Here is a 25,334-nt window from a genome sequence, read left to right on the forward strand (position 1 = left end):
ATGTGACTTAGCTAAATTTATCCTGGGGGAAAAAATTTACCGAGCATTCTTATTCTGTTACTAAGAACACTTCATTCTTTTCAGTTGTATATAGTGATTCATTCCTCTACATGGTTCTAAAATACTCATTTCATAGGTGAGGAAAGTAATGCTCAGAGTGGTTAACTAACTTACTGTAGAAGCATATGGGTTCGGATTCATGTATTACTCTTGAGACCGAGTTGTTTCCAAGTTGCCATATTTCCAAATTTGCAGTAGAAATGTTACAGAACTTCGTCAAAGGAAAATATAAAGCTTATGATTTGTGGAGCTATCTTTTTTAGTCTAAGTATTTTCTGTTTTCTTCTTTGCTCATGTCCCAATGTCAAAGCTTTGATTCTTTTTTATTGCTTTCTATTGAGAAAGATCCTTGCATTCTGAAAACAGGAGTAGTAGTTACTTTTCTTTTTAATAACACTACATAATTAATGAACTATAAAATAGAAGACTTTCTTACATACAGTTTTGGTATTTTTGATATTGTTTTTTAGTTCTAACAGTAGTCACTAGAAAATTGGGGCTACTTTAGGTATATGAAATGCTTTAGTAAAGTGAAATTAATAAAATTCTAATGTCATTAAACATTAGAATAACAGCAACTTTTTAAGGCTGTGGATGTAAGAAAGGATCCTCCATATTCCATGGGTCTGTATTTATTATTATTCTGCCTATCTTAAAGAGGTTTGGTATGGTAAGACTATAATATTGGTGCCCGGATACCAAAGCTTGCCGGGTTTCTTGGGAAGAACAGTCTTCCAATTATGATTAAATATATATACAATTTTTAATTTTACATAAAAATAGATAGGAATTAATATTAAATTACTTAGTGGAAGAAGTTTAGGCTAAAGACTGTATTCTGAGAAGAAAAGAAATATAAAAGGCTTCAATAAAAAATAACTAAAAGGGATGTTTATAGGATTAAGAAAAAGGTTGGGGTTTGTTTTCACCATTGGAATCATTGAGAAATGAGCAGCATCTCTGTGTATACCCCATGAGATGTGTAGCAGAAATGGATTTCAAAGTAATGTCAAAAATTTTAGAAAAAGACTACACTTTGGAAATAAGTCTGATTAACTTTTTCACAGAGTTGGTTTGGCTTTTTGGTATTTACTCGTTGGTCACATTTTTAATCTGTCAACTAACAACTGATAAACTTTCTGGTCTTGGCAAATACAAGGAATTTCTCAAAATAGACCACTAACATTCTGAAGACTGTGTGTGCCAAGCGGTGTGCTAGGTACTAATAATCAAGAATTCAGGAGATAAAGATATTTGAATCTAATACTCCTTTCCCTCAGGACCAAGATCACGGTGTTGGACAGGCAGGAGCAGTGCACAATATTGGAAGTCATCAGTCTGTTCCCCGTATGTGCAGCAGGACCGGGAGTCAAAGCGGTGGGGTTGACATTCTTCAGGATGCCTCGGGTAACAAGGATGAGCTACCCGTGATGGAGGGAATCGAAACAATTACGTCTAATGATTCTGCCATCCGCTCAAGACCTGTGAGTATTTGGATTTCAGTGAAAAAATTTCAACTTTGGTAACTAATTTTCCTAGTCTGGTTAGTTTAAGAGTTTGGGTTTTTTTTCTTTGATGTATCAGAAGTTTGGAACATAATTTAGGCAACTTATTTTAAAATGGCAAAAGGCTTTTTAATTCCCAGTTTAATGTCTGCATTTAGGAGACATGTTTTGAGAATGCAAAAAGAATATTTTTAAAATCTTAGAATAAATAAGTAAATAAATAAATACCACATAATGTATTATTTGAAGTTACTTAGATGAAAACGAAGGTATTTAAAAATAGTAAGTATACAACATGATATTAATGATAATGGTTGCCTTTGGGACATGGAGAAAGTTTTAAGGTGGGTGATGATGAAAAGTGTTTTTTGCATTTTCCATAATGTTTACATTTAAAAAATAAAACTGGGTGTAATTGTAGAAAATTACAACTTCTCAGTTTGGGAAATGTGGATGTTTGCTACACTTTCACATGTAAGATTTTAAATTTTATTGAAAACATTGGAAGGTCAGGTAACTCCTTTTCACAATTGATAGGAATGCTTCCTTTTTAACTTCACTGCTTTCAGTATTACCAAAAGTTACTCGGCACAATAGCTAAAAGATGGAAACAACCCAAGTGTTCATAAACACAGGAATGGATAAACAAACCATAGTATGTATATATATATATATACACACAATGGTATATTATTCAGCTGTGAAAAGGAACGGTGTTCTAATATATGCTACAATGTGAGTGAACCTTGAAAAAATGCTAAATGATATAAGCCAGACACAAAAGGAAAAATATTATTAGAATTCCACTTATAGGAAATATCTAAAATAGGCAAATTCATAGAAAGTAGGTTAGAGGTCGCTAAGGGACAAGTGGAAGATGAAATAAATACTTTTATTTATTATTTTATCATTTTGGTGTCATTAATGTACAATTACCTGAGCAACACTATGGTTACTAGACTCCCCCTATTACCAAGTCCCCACCACATACTCCAGTACAGTCACTGTCCATCAGCATACTTAGATGCTACAAACATGTATATGTCTTTGAACATGATGTTTTAATTTCTGTGACAAATACATAGGATAAAATGGCTGAGTCATAGGGCATATGTATGTTTAACTTTCATAAGAAACATACAGGTATTCTATCTCAGATATGTCCTGCAAATATTTTTTTCTCCATCTGTGATAAATCAAAATTTTTAGTTTTAAAATCCAATTCAAACAACCCACTAGAAATGAGTAAAGGCCATGAAAAAGCTAAAAACTTTTCCTCTAAAATCAGGAATAAGACAAGGATGCCTACTCACAACACTTTTATTCAACAGAGTATTGGAACTCCTAGCTACATTATCAGGCAAGAAAAAGAAATAAAAGGCATCCACACTAGTAAGGAAGAAGTGAAATTGTCATTGTTTGGAGATGACCTGATACTAAATTAAAAAAGCCCTAAAGACTCCACCAAAAAACTATTCAAATTAATATATAAACTATACCTCAGTTTTAAAAAATGTGTTAAAGACTTGAATAGACACTTATCCAGAGAATATATACAAATGGCCAACAGCACATGAAAAAATACTCAATATAATTAGTCATTAGGGAAACGCAAATCAAAACTACAATGAGTACCACCTTACAGCCACTAAGATGGCCAGTTATTTTTTGGTTGTTGTTGGTAAGGTATCATTGATATACAATCTTATGAAGGTTTCACATGCGCAACACTGGTTACTACATTTACCCATACTATTGAGTTCCCACCTAACACCCCATTGAAGTCACTGTCCATCAGCATAGTAAGATGCTATAGAATCACTGCTTGTCTTCTCTGAGCTATTACTGCCTTCCCCATTTTCCCCCTCTACACTATGTGTACTAATCATAATGCTCCTTAGTCCTCTTCTCCTTTCCCTTTGGTAACTGCTAGTCCCTTCTTGGACTCTGTGAGTCTGGTGCTGTTTTGTTAGATGGCTAGCTATTAAAAGAGAAAAACAAAAACAAAGATGGAAAATAACAACTAGGGAGCACATAGAGAAATTGGAACTCTTGCTGTGTATTGCTGGTAAGAATGTAAAATATCAGCTGCTGTGGTAAATAGTTGATGATTTCTCAAAAAGTTAAACATAGCGTTCCCCATGACTCAGCAATTCTACTCCTAGTTATATACCCAAAACAATTGAAAGGAGGTACTTAAACAAATGCATATACACAAATGTTCATAAAAGCAGTATTCACAATAGCCAAAAGGTGGAAACAACACAGAGGTCCAGCGACAAATAAATAGATAAACAAATGAGCGTATGTGCATACAGTGGAATATTATTCAGCTACAAAAAGAAACAAAGTACTGTTACATCCTACACAATATGGATGAACCTTGGAAACATTCTAGGTGAAAGAAGCCAGACACAACAGGTCACATGTTATATGAAACATCCAAAATAGGTAAATCCATAGACAGAAAATAGATTGGTGGTTACCAGAAGGGGAGCTTAGAGAGCAACTGATTAAAACATACAGGGTTTTCTTCTGAAGTATTATATATGTTTTGTAACCAGATACAGGCAGTCTTGCAGAACATCACGAATATACTAAATACTACTGAATTGTTTACTTTAAATCATTAATCATACATTATGTGAATTTTGTCTCTAAGAATCCAGTTTGTACATTTTTTTCTTTACAATGGGGCAGTGGTTGCAGAATATCATGAATATACTAAATGCTACTGAATTGTTCACTTTCAATGATTATCTTACATTATCTAAATTTTGCCTCTTTTCACGAATCCAGTTTGTACATTTTTTTCATTATAATCGGTGTTTTTTGTGTTGTACCCAAGAAATATTTGCTGACCCCAAGGTCATGACAATATTCTGTGTTTTCCTCTGCTCCGTGATTCTGGATTTCAGGTTTAGGTCAAGAGAGTCTTTTCAAATTAATTTCTGTGTATTGCATGATTAAGCATTTATTTATTTATTTTGAATACAGAGAACCAGTTGTTACAGCAGGATTTGTTAAAAACACTTTCCTTTCCTCTTTGAATTAACTTGACTTTTTGGTAGCAAATCAATTGACTGAATATATGTCGGTCCGTTTCCAGATTTTTCTGTGTTCCTTTGCTCTATTCAGCCTGTCCTTATACCAATACCACACTGTTTTAATTATTGAAGTTTACATCTACCAACTTTTCATACCCCCTCAAAATTTTGGCTATTGTAGGTCCTTTAAATTCCCATTTAAATTTTAGAACCAACTATCTTGTCTGCTTCTTGAGATGAAATTTTATTAGAAGCTGTTGAGTGGGATCTCCTACATGAATTACCTACTTAGTTGATAGTAGACTGGTCTAAGATGGTTTTGAAAGAAAAAGGTTTTGCTTTACTTCATTCTTTCCTCTCCATTGTTGTAGGTTACAAGTGAAATGCCAGAACATGAGCAGGAAAGTCAGCTCAGAGAACAAATGTCTGGCTGTAAGAGAATGACAGAGCAACATCAGAAACAGCTCATGAATCTGGAAAAAAAGTTAAAGGCTGAGATGGATGAGCATCGCCTCAGATTAGAGAAAGACCTTGAAACTCAGCGTAACACCTTCGCTGTAAAAATGAAGAAGCTTCTCAAGAAACACCAGGCGGCAGTGGAAAAAGAGGTAGCTGACCAGTGTTACTAATGTGTTTATTCTCCCTTGTGACTATTTCAAAATTAACCAAGATGGCATTTTGATGTTAGGGTATCTGTTCCCCAGAACTAGCAAATCAATTGGGGAAAGGGAGAAATATTTATATAATAGGTAAATTATCAAGTGCTGAGTCGGGAACCAGTAGATATGGAATTATGTCCTGATAACTTGATACTTTTATCATGTAACAGTGGTTAAGTCAGGTAGATCAGATTAAACATGACGATGTGAGAGGTGAGAGAGAGGCCTCCTCTCAAAACCACATATAATACGAAAATATAGTTAATACAACTAACCCTAAAAGATCGACAGGAAAGAAGGCAGCACAAGACTGCTTACACCTGGAGAAAAGAACAGACCTCAAAAAGGGTAACATACCAAAGCCATGATCTGGGGGGACCCATGCACTTCTCCCACCCCAGCTCACTGGCAGAAGGAAGAGAAATGGAGTGGAGATTGGGTGGAGGCCTGGGACTGCTGAACACCCAGCCCTGGAGATCTGCTGTGGGAGCAAGAACCTATATTGCATGGTGCTCGAGATTAGTGGTGTTGGAAAGCTAAGACAGGAGGAATAGTTGGACAGACTGAGATTCCAGCTGTTGTGGAAAACAGGGATTCACATCCAGCTGCTCTGGGACAAAAGAAAGGCAGGCAGTATGAGAGACTTCCTAACAGTGAGATGGCTACTAAATGGGCAAGGATTGCACAGGGCTTGCTGCTCAGGAGAAAGGACAGGTAGACAAAATTGTCCAGATTCACTCTGCCCAGCAGGTTGGAAACTTTTCAGGAACTTCAGGCGCTCCATCCCCCTGGCTGGCTACAGAGCTCCGAAGCCTTCCACCATGATATGCAGCCTGCTGCACCTTCTGGCAGGCTGGCACTGGCTTACAAACCAGCTGCTCCTGCCCTGGTGTCAGTCCAGCCAGAGGGAGGTCCTGCCTACAGCAGCTACAAATGCAAGGCATAGAGGGTTACACCTGTGTGTTCAGCTGACTAGTCTGGCTGTGGAGAGATGCACAGTAGCCGGGAAGCAGGAAACAGCTCTTCCCAACCCCCAGTCACCAGTGTCGCTCTGCTGAGACCCTGACATCACTCCATTGGCTAAGTAACTCCAGGGAGTACGCCTTCAGGGTCCTAGAGGGTGCCACATACAAATATGAAATGCCAGAGGAACCTGGTTCAAACCAAAATCTACAAAACACCAGAAAAGAGGTCAAGTGAAAATGAACTCATCAATCTTCCTAAAAGAGATTTTTTAAAAATCATAAGCACATCCATGTAGGTACAGAAAAATGCTCAAGGATGCAGGAACGAATCCAGAACAGAGATCCATTCATTACGGAATACAATGCGGGGATTTAAAAGCAGATTAGATATGGTGGAGGAGACGATAAATGAAAAAAAATTAAAGAGGAGGAATGCAAAGAAGCTGAGGCACAGACAAAAAGATCTCTAGGAATGAAAGAATATTGAGAGAACTGTGTGACCAATCAAAACGGAACAATATTCATATTATGGGGGTATCAGAAGAAGAAGAGAATGGAAAAGGGAAAGTGTCTTTGAGGAGGTAATTGCTGAAAACTTCCCCAATCTGGGGAAGGAGATAGTCTCTCAGGCCATGGAGGTGCACAGATCTCCCAACACAAGGGACCCAAGGAAGACAACACCAAAATATATAATAATTAAAGTGGCAAAGATCAAGGATAAGGAGAAAATATTAAAAGAAGCCAGAGAGAGAGAAAAGATCACATACAGAGGAAAACCCATCAGGCTATCATCAGACTTCTCAGCAGAAAACTTACAGGCCAGAAAGGAGTGGCATGATATATTTAATGCAATGAAGCAGAAGCAAGAATACTCTACCTGCAAGATTATCATTTAACATTGAAGGAGGGATCAAACAATTTCCAGATAAGCAAAAGCTGAGAGTATTTACCTCCCACAAACTGTCTCTGCAATGTATCTTGGATGGACTGCTGTGGATGGAAGTGTTCCTAAGGCTAAATAGCTGTCACCAGAGGTAATAAAACCACATTAAGGAAAGTAGAACAATTAATTACTAAGCAAATGCAAAATTAAACCAACTATCCCAAAGTAGCTTAAGGGATAGACAAAGAGTACAGAATCTGATACTTAATATATAAACAATGGAGGAGGAGAAAAAAGAGAATCTTTAGATTGTGTTTGTAATAGCACACTAAGTGAGCTTAGACTCTTAGATAGTAAGGAAGTTTCCCTTGAACCTTCGGTAACCATGAATCTAAAGCCTGCAATGGCAATAAGTACATACCTATTGATAATCACCCTAAATGTAAATGGACTGAGTGCACCAATCAAAAGACACAGGGCAATAGAATGGATAAAAAAGCAAGACCCATCCCTATGCCACTTAAAAGAGACTCACATCAAACCCAGAGACATACACAGACTAAAAGTGAAGGGATGGAAAAAGATATTTCATGAAAACAATAGGGAGAAAAAGCAGGAGTTACCGTACTTGTATCAGACAAAATAGACTTCAAAACAAAGAAAGCCACAGGAGCAAAGGAGGACATTACATAATGATAAAGGGGTCAGTCCAACAAGACGATATAACCATTATAAATACCTATGCACCCAACACAGGAGCCCCTACATATGTGAAACAAATACTAACAGAATTAAAAGAGGAAATAGAATGCAATGCATTCATTTTAGGAGACTTCAACACACCACTCACTCCAAAGTACAGATCAACCAGACAGAAAATAAGTAAGGAAACAGAGGCACTGAACAACACATTAGAACAGATGGACCTAACAGATATCTACAGAATGCTCCACCCAAAAGCCGCAGGATACACATTCTTCTCAGGTGCACATGGAACGTTTTCAAGAATAGATTATATACTAGACTACAAAAAAGAATGTCAGTAAATACAAAAATATTGAAATTGAACCAACCAGCTTCTCAGACCACAAAGGTATGAAACTGGAAATAAGTTACTTAAAGAAAATGAAAAGACCCACAAACCCATGGAGGCTTAACAACATGCTCCTAAATAGTCACTGGATCAGTGACCAAATAAAAACAGATCAAGCAATGCAAAATCTGTGGGATGCAGCTAGGGCTGTGCTAAGAGGGAAGTATATTGCAATACAGGCCTGCCTCAGGAAAGAAGAGAAATCCGATATGAACTGTCTAAACTGACAATTAACAAAACTAGAAAAAGCAGAACAAATGAGGCCCAAAGTCAGTAGAAGAGGGACATAATAAAGATTAGAGCAGGCTTAAATAAAATCGAGAAGAATAAAACAATAGAATCAATGAAAGCAGGAGCTGGTTCTTTGAGAAAATAAGCAAAATAGAAAAACCCCTAGCCTTATCAAGAAAAAAAGAGTGTCTAGAAATGAGAAAGGAGAAATCACTATGGGCACTACGGAAATACAAAGAATTATTAGAGAATACGGTGAAAAATTGTATGCTGAGAAACTTGATAACCCAGAAGGAATGAACAATCTTTCAAGAAAAGTACAACCTTCCTTGGCAGACCCAGAAAGCAACAGAAAATCTGAACAGATCAATTATCTGCAGCAAAACTGAATTGGTAATAAAAATCTACCTAAAAATAGAACTCTTGGACCAGATGGCTTCACTGCTGAATTTTATCAGACATTTAGTGAAGACCTAATACCCATCCTCCTTAAAGCTTTCCAAAAAGTAGACAAGGAGGGAATACTTCCACCCTCATTCTATGAGGCCAGCATCACTGTAATTCCAAAATTAGGCAAATACACCACAAAAAAAGAAAATTCTAGACCAATATCTCTGGTGAACATAGGTGCAAAAACACTCAACAAAATCATAGTAAAAAATATATCAAACAGATCGTCTATCATGATCAAGTACAATTTATTCCAGGGGTGAAAGGATGGTACAACATTTGAAAATCCATCAGCATCATCCACCACATTAACTAAAATAAGGACAAAAAGCACATGATCATCTCCATAGAAGCAGAAAAAGCACTCGACAAAATGCAACATCCATTCATGGTAAAGAATATCAAGAAAATGAGTATAGAGGGCAAGTACCTCAACATAGTAAAGGCCATATATGACAAACCCAAAGCCAACATCATACTTAACAGTGAGAAGCTGAAAGCTTTTCCTCTAAGTCGGGAACAAGAGAAGGATGCCCACTCTTTCCACTTTTATTCAACATTGTACTAGTGGTCTTAGCCGCAGCAATCAGACAACACAAAGAAATAAAAGGCATCCAGATTGGTAAAGAAGAAGTTAAACTGTCACTGTTTGCAGATGACATGATATTATACATAAAAAATCTTAAAGAATCCACCCCTAAACTACTAGTACTAAGAACTGAATTCAGCAAGGTGACAGGATACAAAATAAATACACAGAAATCTCTTGCATTCCTATACACTAATGATGAACTAGCAGAAAGAGAAATTAGGAAAACAATTCCATTCCCAACTGCATCAAAAAGAATAAAATGCCTAGGGATAAACCTAACGAAGGAAGTGAAAGACCTATACACTGAAAACTACAAGACATTTAAGAAAAAGAAGATAATAATGAATGGAAATAACATCCCTTGCTCATGGATAGGAATAATTAATATTGTCAAAATGGCCATCCTGCCTGAAGCAATCTACCGATTCAGTGCAATCCCTATCAAAATGCCAACAGCATTTTTCAGTGAGCTAGATCAAATAGTTCTAAAATTCATATGGAACCACAGAAGACCCCAAGTAGCCAAAGCAATCATGAGAACGAAGAATAAAGCAGGGGGCGGATTATCCTCCCCAACTTCAACCTCTACTGCAAAGGCAATTTGGTACTGGCACAAGAAAAGACCCAAAGACCAATAGAACAGGGTAGGGATCCCAGTTATAAACCCAAGCAAATGTGGTTAATTAATATACCATAATGGAGCCATGGACATACAATGGGGAAATGACAGCATCTTCAACAACTGGTGTTGGCAAAACTGGACAGCTACATGCAAGAGAATGAAACTGGATTATTGTCTAACCCCATACACAAAAGTAAATTCAAAATGGATCAAAGACCTGAATGTAAGTCATGAAACCATAAAACTCTTAGAAGACAACATATGCAAAATCTCTTGAATATAAACATGAGCAACTTTTTCCTGGATGCATCTCCTTGGGCAAGGGAAACAAAAGCAAAAATGAACAAATGGGACTACATCAAGCTTTTCTGTACAGCAAAAGACACCATCTGGAGAACAAAAAGGCATCCTACTGTATGGGAGAATATATTTGTAAACAACATATCCGACAAGTGATTAACATCCAAAATATGTAAAGCGTTCACATGCCTCAACACCCAAAAAAGCAAATAACCCAATTAAAAAATGATCACAGGATATGAACAGACGCTTCTCCAAAGAAGAAATTCAGATGGCCCAGAGGCACTTGAAAAGATGTTCCATATCACTAATTATCAGGGAAATGCAAATTAAAAGCACAATGAGATATCACCTCATACCATTTAGCATGGCCAACATTGAAAAGACTAGGAACAACAAATGGTGGCTAGAATGCAGAGGAAGGGGATCCCTCCTACACTGCCGGTGGGAATGTAAACTAGTTCAACCATTGTGGATAGCAATATGGAGGTTCCTCAAAAAACTAAAAATTGAAATTGCATTTGACCCACGAATCCACTCGTAGGAATTTACCCAGAGAAAAAAAGTTGTCAGATTCAAGAAGACATATGCACTCCTATGTTTATCACAGCACTATTTACAATAGCCAAGATATGGAAGCAACCTAAGTGTCCATCAGTAAATGGATGGATAAAGAAGAAGTGGTACATATGCACAATGGAATACTATTCAGCCATAAGAAAGAAACAAATCCTACCATTTGCAGCAACATGGATGTAGCTAGACGGTATTACGCTCAGTGAAATAAGTTAGGGAGAGAAAGACAAGTACCAAATGATTTCCCTTATTTGTGGAGTATAACAATGAAGCAAAACTGAAGGAACAAAGCAGCAGACTCACAAACTCCAAGAAGGAACTAGCGGTTACCAAAGGGGAGGGGTGCGGGAGGGTGGTTGAGGAGGGAGGGAGAAGGGCATTGAGGGCTATTACGATCAGTACACATGGTGTTGGGGGGATCATGGGGACAGTGTAGCACAGAAAAGACATGTAGTGATGTGGCATCTTAGAACACCGATGGGCAGTGACTGCAATGGGGTATGGGGGGAACTCGATGATATATGTGGGTGAATGTAGTAACCACATTATTTTTCATGTGAAACCATCATAAGAGTGTATATCAATTTGAAGATGAAAATATTACATTGTTTAATACACAAGTCAAGCTAGATAAAAGGTCATAACTTAATTACATTTGTTTTGTTTTATTAGTGGGGGGTGTCGGGCAGCATACTCCACTTAAATGGGGGAAAAAAGGTGAAAACACTGACCCTGTAAAAGATCAGCATTTTAAAGATGAGTTCCATTTTAGTGGTTCTCTGAAATTCAAATCATATGGGTACTGAGTAATACTTGTTAATAATTTATTGGATATTCTTGTTTTGGTAATGATTATACTGATTTTATAATCTTAGGTGGGAGGAAATATCCTTGCTAATGTGTATTAAACTGCTGCTTTGAAGCTTATCTACTTAGCTAATTTGATCCATTTAAAAATTTTCCTATAGGCTAAAGTGATGTGCAAAGAGGTGAAAAAATTTCAGCAGCGTATCCAGGCTGAGCAGAAGAAAGAACTGGATAGCCTTTTGAAGACCCAGAAGAGAGAATACAAACTTCGAAAGGAACAGCTTAAGGAGGTATTTACTTTATAAAAATTTTCAAGCCACTTACCTGCTTACTGGTTATATCCAATATTGATCTACTCATAGAACCATTAAGATAAATTTTTCTTTTGTTTGTGGCCACTAACAATATATCAGTTTAAGTGAGGACATTGATTATAACCTATTACTTTTCAATGGCTGAGATCCTCAGTTGAGTGGGATCTAAAAAGAGTGATCTCTTGAAAATGTGAATTATTTTATAAAGCTGTTATTTAGTAGCTTTCCTAAGCACTTCTTAAGTATTTGAGTCACTAGAAATAAAAATATTTTAGCTGTGAAAAAGAACCGTACATCTCTTCCTTTAAAAGTAAATCATACCTTCTTACTTTGGGCTCAGATTACAATAATTTGTTCTTATTCTGATTTTAACACAGAAGAAGGATAAGAGGCATTTCTTCTCATCCCATTTTCTTTAATAGGAAAGCATGCTAATTATGTCGTTATGGCTACAGGATTTCATGTGTGTTTGCCCTTTATGTCCTGCTTTCTTGAACTTATTTTTATCGCAGATCTAGTCTAACTGTGAGGAAAGCCATGTTGTCCTAAGGCAATTTCTGAAAGGGGATTATTATTCAAGATAGTGGTCAGGACAGGAAAATGGTATGTGTCAACTATAGCATATTTATTATATTGCAGAGAATATAAATCAGCCATCTTTTGTAGGTATAAGATGATTTTTCAGAGACTATTGACCTTATGGTTCTTCATCTGTTATTCAAGAAAGAAACCAATTCTTTATTACTTTTGTGGATAAAATACTCAAACACATAAATATAAAAAGCACATAAACTTGTAGTTCTCAACTTAAGAATGTCAATGAGAAGACAGGGATAATACAGGCATATACAGAATCACTTGGCTATGTTTTTCAAAATCTTTTGCCAAGGAAATTTCCTACCCACAAAGACTATAGTATGTCCCTTCCTCTATACTGATAATCATTCTAAATGAACACACACACACACACACACACACACACACACACATACGCAGACACAAAACTACCTTCTAACAGAAAACGAACTTATTAGTTAGACTATGAATTATATGCTTAAAGGATTATCTAAAACAACATATTCATTTATAAAACTAAAACCTGATTTCACTAGGAAACAACAATAGAACTGCATTTTGTTGGATATTTATTTGCAGTTGGGAATCCTATTTACCATCTTTTCAAATCCCATGTTCTAGTATTGAGTTTAGCTTTTAGATTATAGTAATGGGAATACATAGCAGGTTATACTCTTTAAAGTTGGAAAAATCTTATCAATGAACCTCACTCGGCAGGGTATATATAGCAAGGCTTTGTGCCACCAATGTCCTTAATAAGACTTATATGTCTAATTATAGGTCAAATTCCTACACACAAAAAAAGCACTATACCAAAGAGATTATGATTATTTTATCAAGATTAGTTTATGTGCTAATAATTACATGGACTAAAAATTTCAGTCCATCAGTCTGTAAAAGAGGGTGTAAACTGGGGAAGTCTTGGTGGGTGGGGAATTTCCTTGGCAAAAGATTTTGAAAAACATAGTCAAATGATTCTTTGTGTATTGATTTTTATGTGTTTGAATATCTTATCAATGAAAGTAATGAATAATTGGTTTCTTTCTTGAACAACAGATGAAGAACCATAGGTTAACAGTCTCTAAAAAATCATCTTAGACCTAGGAATGATGGCTGATTTATATTCTCTGCAAGGTTGATGCATTTTAGGTTGCAATATGCTAGTATTAATTAGCATCCTCGGGTTTGCATCATTGAATGTATTGTCAATATTCTCATCTTGTCCAGTATAAATACATTTTTTTTTAGGTAGTTTGTGAGATGATATTTAAAATGCTGTAGAAAAACATTGGTCTTGCCTTCAGTGGTTATAATGCTGAATATTAAATCTATTCTAAAAGGTCTCTATTTTCCTTTGGTTTTGTTGATTTTCCATTTAATTTCCAGTCTTTTATACTGAACCCATCCTTAACTTTGCCAAAAACTTAGTATTTCTATTGTTGAAACCAAGAAGTGAGACCTATCTATATTTTAACCTTAATTTTAATTCAAGTGTGATTTTTACTTGAAAGCACTGTCTTCTTCCCCTTTTTGGAAGGACTTTAAAGAAAGATGTTTTACTTCATTCACCAATCATTGCGTGCTTTCAAAGCTATGAGCCATCCTAAATATAGCTGTGCAAAGCTAAAAAGTATGCATGTTTTCTAGTGTATGTTTTCTCTTTTCTTGTCCTACTTCATGGATAACTCCAGAAACAGAAAAATACTACCTACCTCCTTTAAGGTAATTGACCTGCCTGCCCATGAGAGAGGGCACAAATTAAGTACTTTTACTGAAGATTACCAGCTACCAAATAGTATATTCATGTAGTTAATTTTTATGTATTCTGAACTCAGTTGTTCTTTATCTTGCCAGGAGCTGAATGAAAACAAGAGCACCCCAAGAAAAGAAAGAGAGGAATGGCTTTCAAAGCAGAAAGAGAACATACAGCATTTCCAAGAAGAGGAAAAGACCAATCTTCTTCAGCATCAGAGACGGTACCTAGACCTGCAATGCCGTCTCTTCGAAAGAAAGCTGTTACTTGGGTGCCACAACTTGGAGCAGGACCTTGTCAGGGAGGTATGTGTAAATGGTGTGAAATCAGAATCTTCCTGAAAATATGTCAGTCACATCCCACCCTCAGGGCCTTAGAGCGCCTCTGCTTGCCTTTGCCTAAGTCCTTCTTCCCTGGAAACCCAACCCACACAGTTCACCTTCTCCCTCACTTCATATCTCCTCAATTCTGATCTCCAAATCCTCCTCCCTTCTGTAAATATTCTTGCAGTCCTCCCTCTCTCTCTCTCTCTCACACACACCACACACACACACACACACATACGTGCACACACTTTTTATGGGGATCTCTGTTTCCCCAAGTAGAATGGAAATTAGATGAAGTCCCAGGTTCTGTTCAGGGCTGTTATATCCAGTGGCTAGATATATCCAGGCCTTGTAGCTAGTGGCTGGCCCATAATAGGTATTCAATAAATATGTATTAAGTAAATATATAATAAATATTAATTCCATGAATGGAAGAACTGTTAATTTTTAAATATGAGAAAATTAATAGGATAACTTATGCCTTTTCATCCGAAATGGGTGCCATGAAGGTATATACTACCATTTAACCTAGTTTTATAATCATGAAATTATTCATTGGGAATATGTAGAAACTTAGCCAATGAAAACAACGGTTCTCATTATCAGGTATACCTATGAGCATAGATCAATTTATTTCCAAGAGTGGCTTAAAATAAACTTCAAGTATAACATAATTATTCAAATTCACTAATAATTAAAGAAATTCAAATGAAAACAATTGCATCAATTAGATAAGATCGGTCTAAAAAATTGGTTAGTCCTAGTAGTGGCATGGGAAAGTGGTCAATGTTGGTAAGAATATAAATTGACACTGCCATTTTGGAGCATAATTCATCAGCTTTAACAATTTAATTTGCATGTATCTTCTACCCATCGAATCCGCTTCTAGAATTCTATCCTAAAGAAATAGTAACATAATTACATGGTGTATCATGTGTAGATGTTTATTGAAAAAAAAAATAGAAAAACTATGGCATCAGAAAGCACAAGCTTCCTATAAAAAATTTTTTTAAATCTATATTTGTCCATTATATTTTTGGGTAAAGAAAGCATATTACATGCCTATAATATATATTGTTATTCAATTTTAAAACTGTATGTTTTTGTGTAATAGTTGTGTCACGATAAGTGTGGGGAAGGTTGGGAAACATATGCACCAAATGTTGGCCCCTCGAGAAGGGGCAGCAGAGGCAAAGGGGGCACGTCTGACTTCCTTCTACATAGAAAAAGAGAGAGAGTGTGTGTGAGTGTATGTGTGTGTGTGTTGTACATTTGATCTTTTAAACTGAAAAAAATTGTAGTAACATTTATTGATCATGAGGTAGGTATTCTGACAGCTTTCCACTTATGAACTCATTTCACCCTCAGGTTAATTTTATGAAACAGCTATGTTATGGTCTCCATTTGAGAACTAATGAAATGGAAGCACAGAGAGTTTAAGTAATTAACCCAAGGACTCACTGCTTGTCAGTAGCAGAGCCAGGATTTAGAAAGCAGGCAGCCTAGCCCTGGAGTCTTGTGTTCTTAACCACTGCACTATACTGGGTATACTGCATGTAATAGAATTGAAAGTATACTCTGAAGAAATTCAAAGGATGACTTAGAAATCCTGTTCAATACAGAATTAGGAAACATAAATGATGGAAAGAGAGTAGAAAGGACATTAAGTCTCTTGGGACAGATTTGATATGTCTTAAGCTTATTGCTAAAAGTAGTATAAATAGTAAATGAACAGATAAGGCAATTGTACTACTAATTGCCCATTTTCTGCAGTTCCAGTAATAAAAGTCTAATATTCACTGCGCAGCCATTATTAAATCACAGGATTACATCTATATATCCTGGTTATCCTGGTTATTCTGTTTCTTAGGATTTTTTTTTCTCCTGGCATTGTACATCAGCAAATTACACCTTTGTCTTTTTTTATGGATTAGGAATTAAATAAAAGAAAGGCTCAAAAGGACTTAGAGCATGCAATGCTTCTGCAACAGCATGAATCCACACAAGAACTGGAGTTCCGCCACCTCAACACAGTGCAGAAGATGCGCTGTGAGTTGATGAGTCTGCAGCATCAAACCGAGCTCACTGACCAGCTGGGGCGTAATAAACGGAGAGAGCGAGAACTAAGGTGGAAGCATGTCATGCAGGTTCGACAGCAGCCGAAGAGTCTGAAGGTACCTTTAGCCTAAGCCTCTTGACACAAGAGAACAGATAAAAGGCATCATGTAAACAGTGAAAGACTAAGCCAGATGTCTGTCATCAAGAAATTGAATAAGCTTTTTTTCTTTTCATTTTCAGCATGTTGGGTTAGTGTTGGTGTATAGGGTCTATGGCTACAGACTTCTGCTTGTGTATTTCTCAGCAGAGTACCAAAAACTGGCCAGAACTTTTTAACTGTGGAAAGTGTCGTAAATAAGAGTCAAAATTCTCATTTTAAGTGCACCCAAATGTCCAGTGTTGGTACTATAATCTACATATCAACATACTAACCTGCTGGCTTCTCTCTGTTGTTCCAAGTTTTATAGTTTTGGAATCTTATTTCCTCTGAATGTGATTTGTATCCAAAAGAGGCAGTAAGTTCTTAATTAGTACAGAAACCAGTGAATGAAAAATGCCTTTTTACCCCCTCTCCTTTCATTGTCAATACTCATCTTTAGAGGAATAGTGGAATTATCACACTGTTACTCCCATTCTTTCTGTGTTTGGTAACATAGGTAAGACCAGGGCATGTGTAGTTGGAGTGTATTTTTTTAATTAGTACATCAGAGTGAAGCAAGGTATTATATGCTGTCTTGTAGACAAATAAGGAAAGACAAGTGTTGGTGATATATAATATCAAAGGACTTTAAATTTTGTATTTGCTTTGATAGAGAAATTTATTTGTATGATACAAAATTCAAAAGATGCCAAAGTATATTTATTATAAAGTTAAAGGTTTCCCTTTCCTTGTTCTTTAGGCTACCTGGTCCAGCCCCCTCTACCAAAATCAACCAGAGTTAACAATTCCAAGGAATTTTCAAATTTTATCACTTGTAATGAATATGTGAAGTATAATCACATGAATCTTAATAAACAAAAACCCAAAATGACCCACTATATATGTGGTCACCCACAGTAGTACCTCAGTTAATCTGTACACGTCTGCACGTTGTAAACTTGTATTTACATCCAATAAGGCCCCGGTTCCACACTATCTTCTTTATACCCTTTTTCAAACTCTTTGACCATTTAACTATAAAACTATCAGGTAACAACACTTACCTGAATAACTCTCCTGAAGTGAAGTGAAATTCACTCACAAGTAATCTGTGTCCAAACCAGAAGCTAAACCACACCTAGTGGTATCTCTGATTTCTGTTCAACTCCATTCATACAAGTTGTCCTGAACAAAACACAGAAGCAAAGCTAAGATTCACCCTCTCCTTGTGAATCTAAGTAAAATTTTATACTTTGCTGTATCTTCAAAACAGCTAATGAACATCGTTTACAGAGTGGCTCGTACGTTGACTACCCTCATAACCGTCATTAGTTAATGCTTATCACAATCAGAATTCATAATGATTTTCCAGATTTATTTTGTCTTTGTAGTGGTTACATAGTAGGGTTTCCCACCAAAAGATATTTAAAGCATGTGTATAAAATAAATTACAGTTTTAAAGTGAGCAGCACCCAGAAGTAAACCAAACTGAAAGCTTGTTTAGTGTCTTTGGTCAGACCATAAATCTGATACGACTTCATTTCTCTGGGGCTTGGAAGAGGTTAGTTGTTTGCTGTTTAACCCTTCCTTTTTGTTCCCTGTTGTGGCAGCCTTTTCAGTTTGAAAGCTTGTAGACACTAGTCTGATTTTCACAGATACTGTTAAAAAATCAAGGGGAAAAATGATGTCTCACAGTCGTAGTCAGACTTCAGATAGAAAGCATCCTTCTCATGATACATAAGCTCAAGATTTTCTGTAAAAGAAATTGTTCTGTTACTTCAGTGGGAAAGAAAATCACCATGTTCCTCTTAGTTGTATATATCTATATACTTGCACAACTTGAACAAAACAGATTCTTTTTTTAAATTAAGGTATCATTGATAAACAATCTTAAGAAGGTTTCACATAAGCAACATTGTGTTTTCAACATTCATTCCTACTATCCAGTCCCCCCCAACCCACTGCAGTCACTGTCCATCAGCGTAGTAAGACACTATAGAGTCATTACTGTCTTCTCCGTGCTGTGCTGCATTCCCCATGACCCCACTATATTGTGAGTGCTAATAATAGTGCCCTTAATCCCCTTCTCCCTCCCTCCCCACCCACGCTCCCCAACCCCTTCCCTTTGGTAACCTAGTCCCTTCTTGGAGAAAACAGACTCTATTTTAACATCATGTCATTTCATTTATGTAAGTAATAGTTGCAACCTTTTTAGGTAAATTTGTAGTTGCTAAGTAGTACTTCAACTTCAATAGTTGCAACTATTCCAACTTTTTCCAAGACTTTAAGGGGGATAGGAGGACTTCAGTTTGCACACTTAGGTAACCTGACAGTATTTGTAGACATTGGGGCACCATTTCTGAGGAATGACTTGGGTAAACACCTATTGTTTGTCTGCCATTAGGTGACATTTTGTCAGTATTAAGTGATTAAGAAACAACTGGAACATGTTTATCCTGCTTTCACTTGAGTGAAACATTGAGGAATATAGTTTGTTCTTGGTATAAGTATTAATCTTGTTGAGAAAAAATTTCAGGGTATTCCTTTTTGTCATTAGCTAGTGATATGGAGTGCCTCTAGTTTTCTTGGCAATATATTTGAATATTTAAAAGTTTTTTAAAGAATGGAGGCTGTTTCACAAAGTCAGAAGAGAATTCTAAATTTCATTGTTCCATTTCTGCCTAACTTGGAGGAATTTTATTAACCAAGGGCAGTATTTAAGAGCAGTGCTAAGCGTAACTAAACCAAGAGTTTGTCTTTCTAGCTAGACATTTCTTGACCCTTCACAGAATAAAGGTACATGACTATGACTTAGTACCTCAATTGGTGTAAAATGCAGAAAAGGATATATATTTGATTTTGCAGTATGGGAGCAAAGAGTGTGAACTAGTTCCTTGACAAGAGTGTTTGGTCATACATGCATTTGCACACTTAGTCAACCATTCAATATCTGGCAGTATATATATTGAGGTAAATAATTTCAACTATAGGTTCTGCCTTTGTGTAGCAAATGAGTGTTATTACTTGTAGGCTTGATGGGTATACCTTATAAAATATATCTCATCTTACTAAGTTTTGTTGAAACTTGAGTTCATAGAATAATTAACCTGTGATTTAAAGCCAGAGTTATTCTGTTTCTGAACTCAAATTATTTTATCTCAAAAGTGTTTATATAGTTCATGTCTGGTATCATTACCACAAGAAGGGTTGTCCCTTCTCTTGCCTCATAACTTTTCTTTGACCTTTGAAAGATTAGTTAGCTGACTTTCATTTTTTTGCTCGTGGTGCTAAAGAGTAAACCCTAAGGAGAAGCAGACCCAAAACTTAGCCATCTTAACTGAGCAGTATGACCACAACATTAATGAAATGCTCTCCACTCGAGCTGTCAGTTTACTTTGCTTAGGCAAAACAAATTTAGTGCCCCTTTCCTTCCACCGCCTGAATAAAATCCCAACAATTGAAATATTAAGTTGGAAATGAAAAGTCTGCTGCACCTTGGGAAATAGTGATGGTGGTCCATATTCTTCTTGTTCTCAGCATTGCTTGGAAATGTGCATGATGCATATGTAATTCTCTTTGATACATTTGGACATGAGGCTCCACATAGGCTCTCTGTTGGTGCCTTGCAGAGGTTTAGTACATATACCAACAGTGTATCAAGATTGGAGAAGCAACTTTGTTAAGCAGTGTTCAAAAAGTAGTACTTTATCTGGAATCCAGATGGTCACATTTGAGTGCGGGTACAAAATAGTTGCTATGTAAGTTTACAGACTTTTTCTTAATGGGCCAGATAGTAAATATTTTAGGAGGAAAAATTGAGGTTATTATGTGGGTATTTACATAGCCATTTAAAATGTGACCATTTCAAAATGTAAAAAACCATTCCTAATTAGTGGACTATTGAAAAACAAAAACAGAAAATCAGGTAGCTGTTCAGATTTGGCCCATAAGCTGTGGCATGCTTGTCCCTGTTCTGTAGTTATTTCCATTGGAGAGAAGAGATTCACAGTCTTATATCAATCAGATTCTCTGTTTTTCTTTAAAAAATAATGATTATTTAGACATCATCCGAATAGCTTATGATAGCTTTATCCTTATAATGCCGTCATTGGTTGCTGTGTTTTCCTTTTCCAGAGATGTTTACTCCAAGATGTAAAAGAGAACAGTTGTGCCCTGTAGAAGAGTAGTCTGTCTTAACTTACACCTCCTCCTTTCCAAAGGTCATGAAAAGATAGCTCACAGGAGGATATATCTGTTTTCTTTCTCTCTTTCAGCTGCATTTGGATGAAGCACAGGAGGCAGAGTGCCAGGCTTTGAAAACGCAGCTGCAGCAGGAACTGGAGCTGCTGACTGAACTTCAGAGCAAGATCAAAATGCAGGCTGAGGCACAAGACGCTCAGGAGCTTCGGGAGCTTGAACAGAGGGTCTCCCTCCGCAAGGCACTCTTAAAACAACAGGTATACGTAATAGAAAAAAGTAATTGTGCCAGTATTTGCATTCATCAAAATCATGACAGAGGTGGCATTAGATTGTTTTCACAATACCATATTTCCTTAATTCTAGTTTTGGTAGTGTTTTCTTTTTCTTTAAAATTACTGATTCAGTAATGAACCTTAAAATTAATGAGTGTGATATATTAAAGGAATATACTTAAGTAGTAATTGCTAGAGGAATGATGTGGAGTTATGTGAAGACAGTTGAATTGTAAAAGGATAGCTCTGGCTCCGTCTTCCTCACTTCTTTTGTGTACCTAGTTGTACCTACAGAAATTGGAGAGAAACTTGGATAGTGAAGGAAAAAACTTTAGTAATTGCTTGAGAGAGACAAGGAAAAGGGATCAGGAATATACTTTGTTCATTCATCCCTGGTCTGAAACTGTACAGATTGATGCATTACTAGAAAAGAGAAGGTGAAACCAGTTTTACACAGTTGAAGAGTCAGGCTGAAAATATTATTTCTAGCTGTAGCTTTATTTATTTTACTTATTCTTTGTCATGTATATTAGAACCAGAATCCCTGAATTCACTTGTGTCCTTTAAGGTACTGAGGCTGTGTGTGTGTGTGTGTGTTGGAGAAAGAACAATGGGTAGAAGCTTTTGAGAAAGAAAGAGAGGAAAGGCATTTGTCCTGAGTAGCAGCAGGATATCAGTTGTATCCAGGGTGGAACGCTATGTTCCAGAATTCCTGGGCCATAAGTTCCCAGCAGCTGGCACGGTGTTAGGTCCCCTGTGAGTTAACACGTGCCTAATGGTTTTGTCTATTAAAAATTGTCATTGCTTCTGGACCATTAATTGGCCCATAGATTTTCCTCTACTTTCTACAGTTCTTGTGATAAAAATAGAATACCGCATTTCTATTAAAAAAAATATGTTCTTAAAAACTCCACCTAAATAAGGTGTTGCTATTTCTCTGGCACAGCTGTCTTTATGACTGGCTCCTTTAAGAGTTCCTTGCCTCTAAAAACTATCTCAACTGTGTTTCTCATTTAAAATGGGAAGGCAGAAACACATATAAATTTTTAGAAAAATGTAGTTGTCCCATGTACAGAATTCTTAAATCTGCCTGATTTCAACTTGCATATCTAAAATTTAATTTAAAGTTCCATCTCTTAGGCTTCAAAATTATCACTAAAAGAGAAACCTATAGTATTTCAGTAACAGTGTTATGAGAGAAATATTGGTACTGTTTTATTTGTATTTTTAGCTCCACCTAGTGGCTCCGAGTTAAAGAGAGCTAATTAGTATCTTAGGTGTAGTCTTCTTTCAATATATGAACTAAGGCCTTCATGTTCTACAAAATCAGGTAAAATGTTGGCATGGGGCTGATACCATTGCCGGAAGTGCAGTGGCACTCTCATCCATTGTTAATGCGTTTTGGACAGCAATTTGGAAGTATAAACTGATCTTTGAAAATGTTAAGCAAAGAATTTAGAGAATTTAGAGAAAAGAAATCCTGAATACAGGAAAAGCAATACGCGTCAATATGTTAACTATGGCATGGTTTATAATGGTTTAAAACACCTAACCATCTAAAATAATTAAGTGCTTATGACCAAGCCACTTAATAAAATCTTACTCAACCATTTAAATAATGGCTATAAAGATAGTATTAATGTGGAAAAATGCTTATGAGGTGTTGAATAAAATAAAGACAAATCGCACTTAAAGTGAGTTGTACTAATACTTATAATGGCTATATTAACATGGTAGATTTGTTGAGGTGGTTTGTATTTGATAATAGACATGCATAAGATTATTTAGTATTAAAAATAATAAAAGAAACAGTGGAATAAATCTACAGTGCTTTGAGTTGCTACTTGATTTTTAGGGCTCATGTTTATATTTCAAGTGAAGTGCATGACTATAAAGCAGTTTGGGGTCAGTTGGCAACTACCAAGGCAGTGATATACCCATGGTATGATTTGAAAACATCATAACATCCGTATTTTCTGTACTTTGTGCCTACTGGTTGTACAGATAAGAAACAGTCATCTGAAAATAGAGGTGGAACCAGAGAGAATGTTAGTTCTTTCTGGAAGAATAATAATTCTGTTTGAAGATTGCTTTCAGCCTCCAAATGAACCAAGAATTTTCCTCCAGGTCGAGACACCAACAGAGGATGCCTCAGTTGAGGCTCACATGAGGCCTTACTGCAAATTTCCTTGTGCTTCATTTACATTAAAGTTTCAGCAAAATGACAACATAACTATAAATGTTAAATTCTATGTGCATTCCATACATGCATAAAAAGTGGCAATATTTCCAAAGTACAAATGGGCTTTTCTCTGTCTTATTTCCTTTAATTTTCCCTGAATATTTCACTTAATATCAACAAGATGGTTGGTAGTTTTTAAATAAGAATTGACAATTGGAATATCTTACAGGACCTTCCGAACTGAAAATATTCACACATTTGATTTCAGAGAAGATAGGTTAGGAGAGAAGTCTCAGAAGTCTTATATCCAGTGAAACCACCTTTCTTATTTACAGCAATAAATAAGATATTTTCAAAGAAATGGGGGTTAATATAACCTATCACAAATCTTAGTTTTAATTTTCATTGAAAAATATTCTGAGTTTCTTAAATGACAAAACTAATTCAGCAACGAAAATTGAAGCTATGCTTACTAGATGAAAGTGGATAAGCATTAATGTGTTTAATATTTTTATCAGGAGTTTCCTTCAAATAATATACAGGGCATTCAAATTAGTTAAATACTCAGTACAAGCCTATCCTTTATTAGGTCCTTTGAATGAAATGTTCTTAATAAATGGATTTTTGAAATTTTAAAATAGAAAAGATTTAAAAGAAAAATTTGAAGTTATTTGAATCCTTACAGATATATAAATTTAATTCTATAAGAATTGGGTAGTTTATATGTAGATATTAAAAGTGGAAAAGTTACTTTACAAATGCATATTTTTTTAAACTTGGCAATTATAGAGAAACAAATAGAAACTAAAATGTCTTTAATCTCACCACTCAGAAATCACCAGTTATCAACAATTTGATATCTTTCCCTTAGAAGAAGCATTGTGTCTAATCTAGGTTCTCTTTCAACCTTCATTAGGAAGTGCCCTCTCTAAACCTTTGTAACACTTTAGTACTTAGAGTTTAATAATTTTCAAACTCACCCTACCAAAGTCCATTCTGGCCGATTTGTAATTGCCCACACACATTTTATCATTTTGCATGTCTTTGCCCATGTTCCCTCTGCTGAATATATCTTTCCCTTCCCTTGTCTTCTGGTAAACTGTGCTTTTCCTTCCGAATCCAGTTTCTGTCACCTTCTCTGAGAAGACTTCTTTGCCCTATTCCTCTTCCCCTGTACAGTGAAGTACTCCATCCCTTTGTATTTCTGCTTTACCTTATAAATCTGTTATTACATCTTATCATATTATGTGGCAGTTTTTTATTTGCATGTGTTTCCATGCTAAATCGTGTGTTTTTAAAAGGGCACTTTAAAAAACAACACATAAGAGAAGACTTGATAATATGGGTGAATGTTGTAACCACAATGTTGCTCATGTGAAACCTTCATAAGATTGTATATCAATGATAACTTAGTAAAAAATATATACATAAAAATTAAGCACATTTGTTGAGCTAGATTTCTGTGTAGAGAACAATGACTATTGGCTTAAGTCCTCAAGTATCTTGAAACCTAATTTAATACTTCTTTACAAATACTCTTTATTTCCTAGTTTTTAAAAACTTTGTATCATGGAAATTTTCAAACATACAGAAAAAGTATTAGTGAAATTATGAAGAACTAGTACAATTAAGTCCCCAAATACTCATTACCCAACTTCAACAGTTATCAGTATCTTGTTTATATTTCATCTGTTTCCCGACTCCACATGCAGCTTTTTAGGGGA

General features: G+C 35.9%; 1 protein-coding gene across 1 annotated transcript in view; it reads left to right on the top strand.

Annotated features, from left to right (window-relative positions):
• LOC130682821 (serine/threonine-protein kinase TAO1-like) overlaps window positions 1-25,334 on the top strand; it is a 138,597-nt gene that overhangs the window by 109,616 nt on the left and 3,647 nt on the right. The window contains 6 exon segments of the mRNA XM_057497769.1: window positions 1,341-1,544; window positions 4,984-5,220; window positions 11,952-12,080; window positions 14,535-14,738; window positions 16,694-16,933; window positions 21,231-21,413. Of these exon segments, the coding sequence (XP_057353752.1) occupies window positions 1,341-1,544; window positions 4,984-5,220; window positions 11,952-12,080; window positions 14,535-14,738; window positions 16,694-16,933; window positions 21,231-21,413 (1,197 nt within the window).

The sequence above is a fragment of the Manis pentadactyla genome, chromosome 3 (assembly GCF_030020395.1).
Source record: "Manis pentadactyla isolate mManPen7 chromosome 3, mManPen7.hap1, whole genome shotgun sequence".
Classification (NCBI taxonomy): domain Eukaryota; kingdom Metazoa; phylum Chordata; class Mammalia; order Pholidota; family Manidae; genus Manis; species Manis pentadactyla.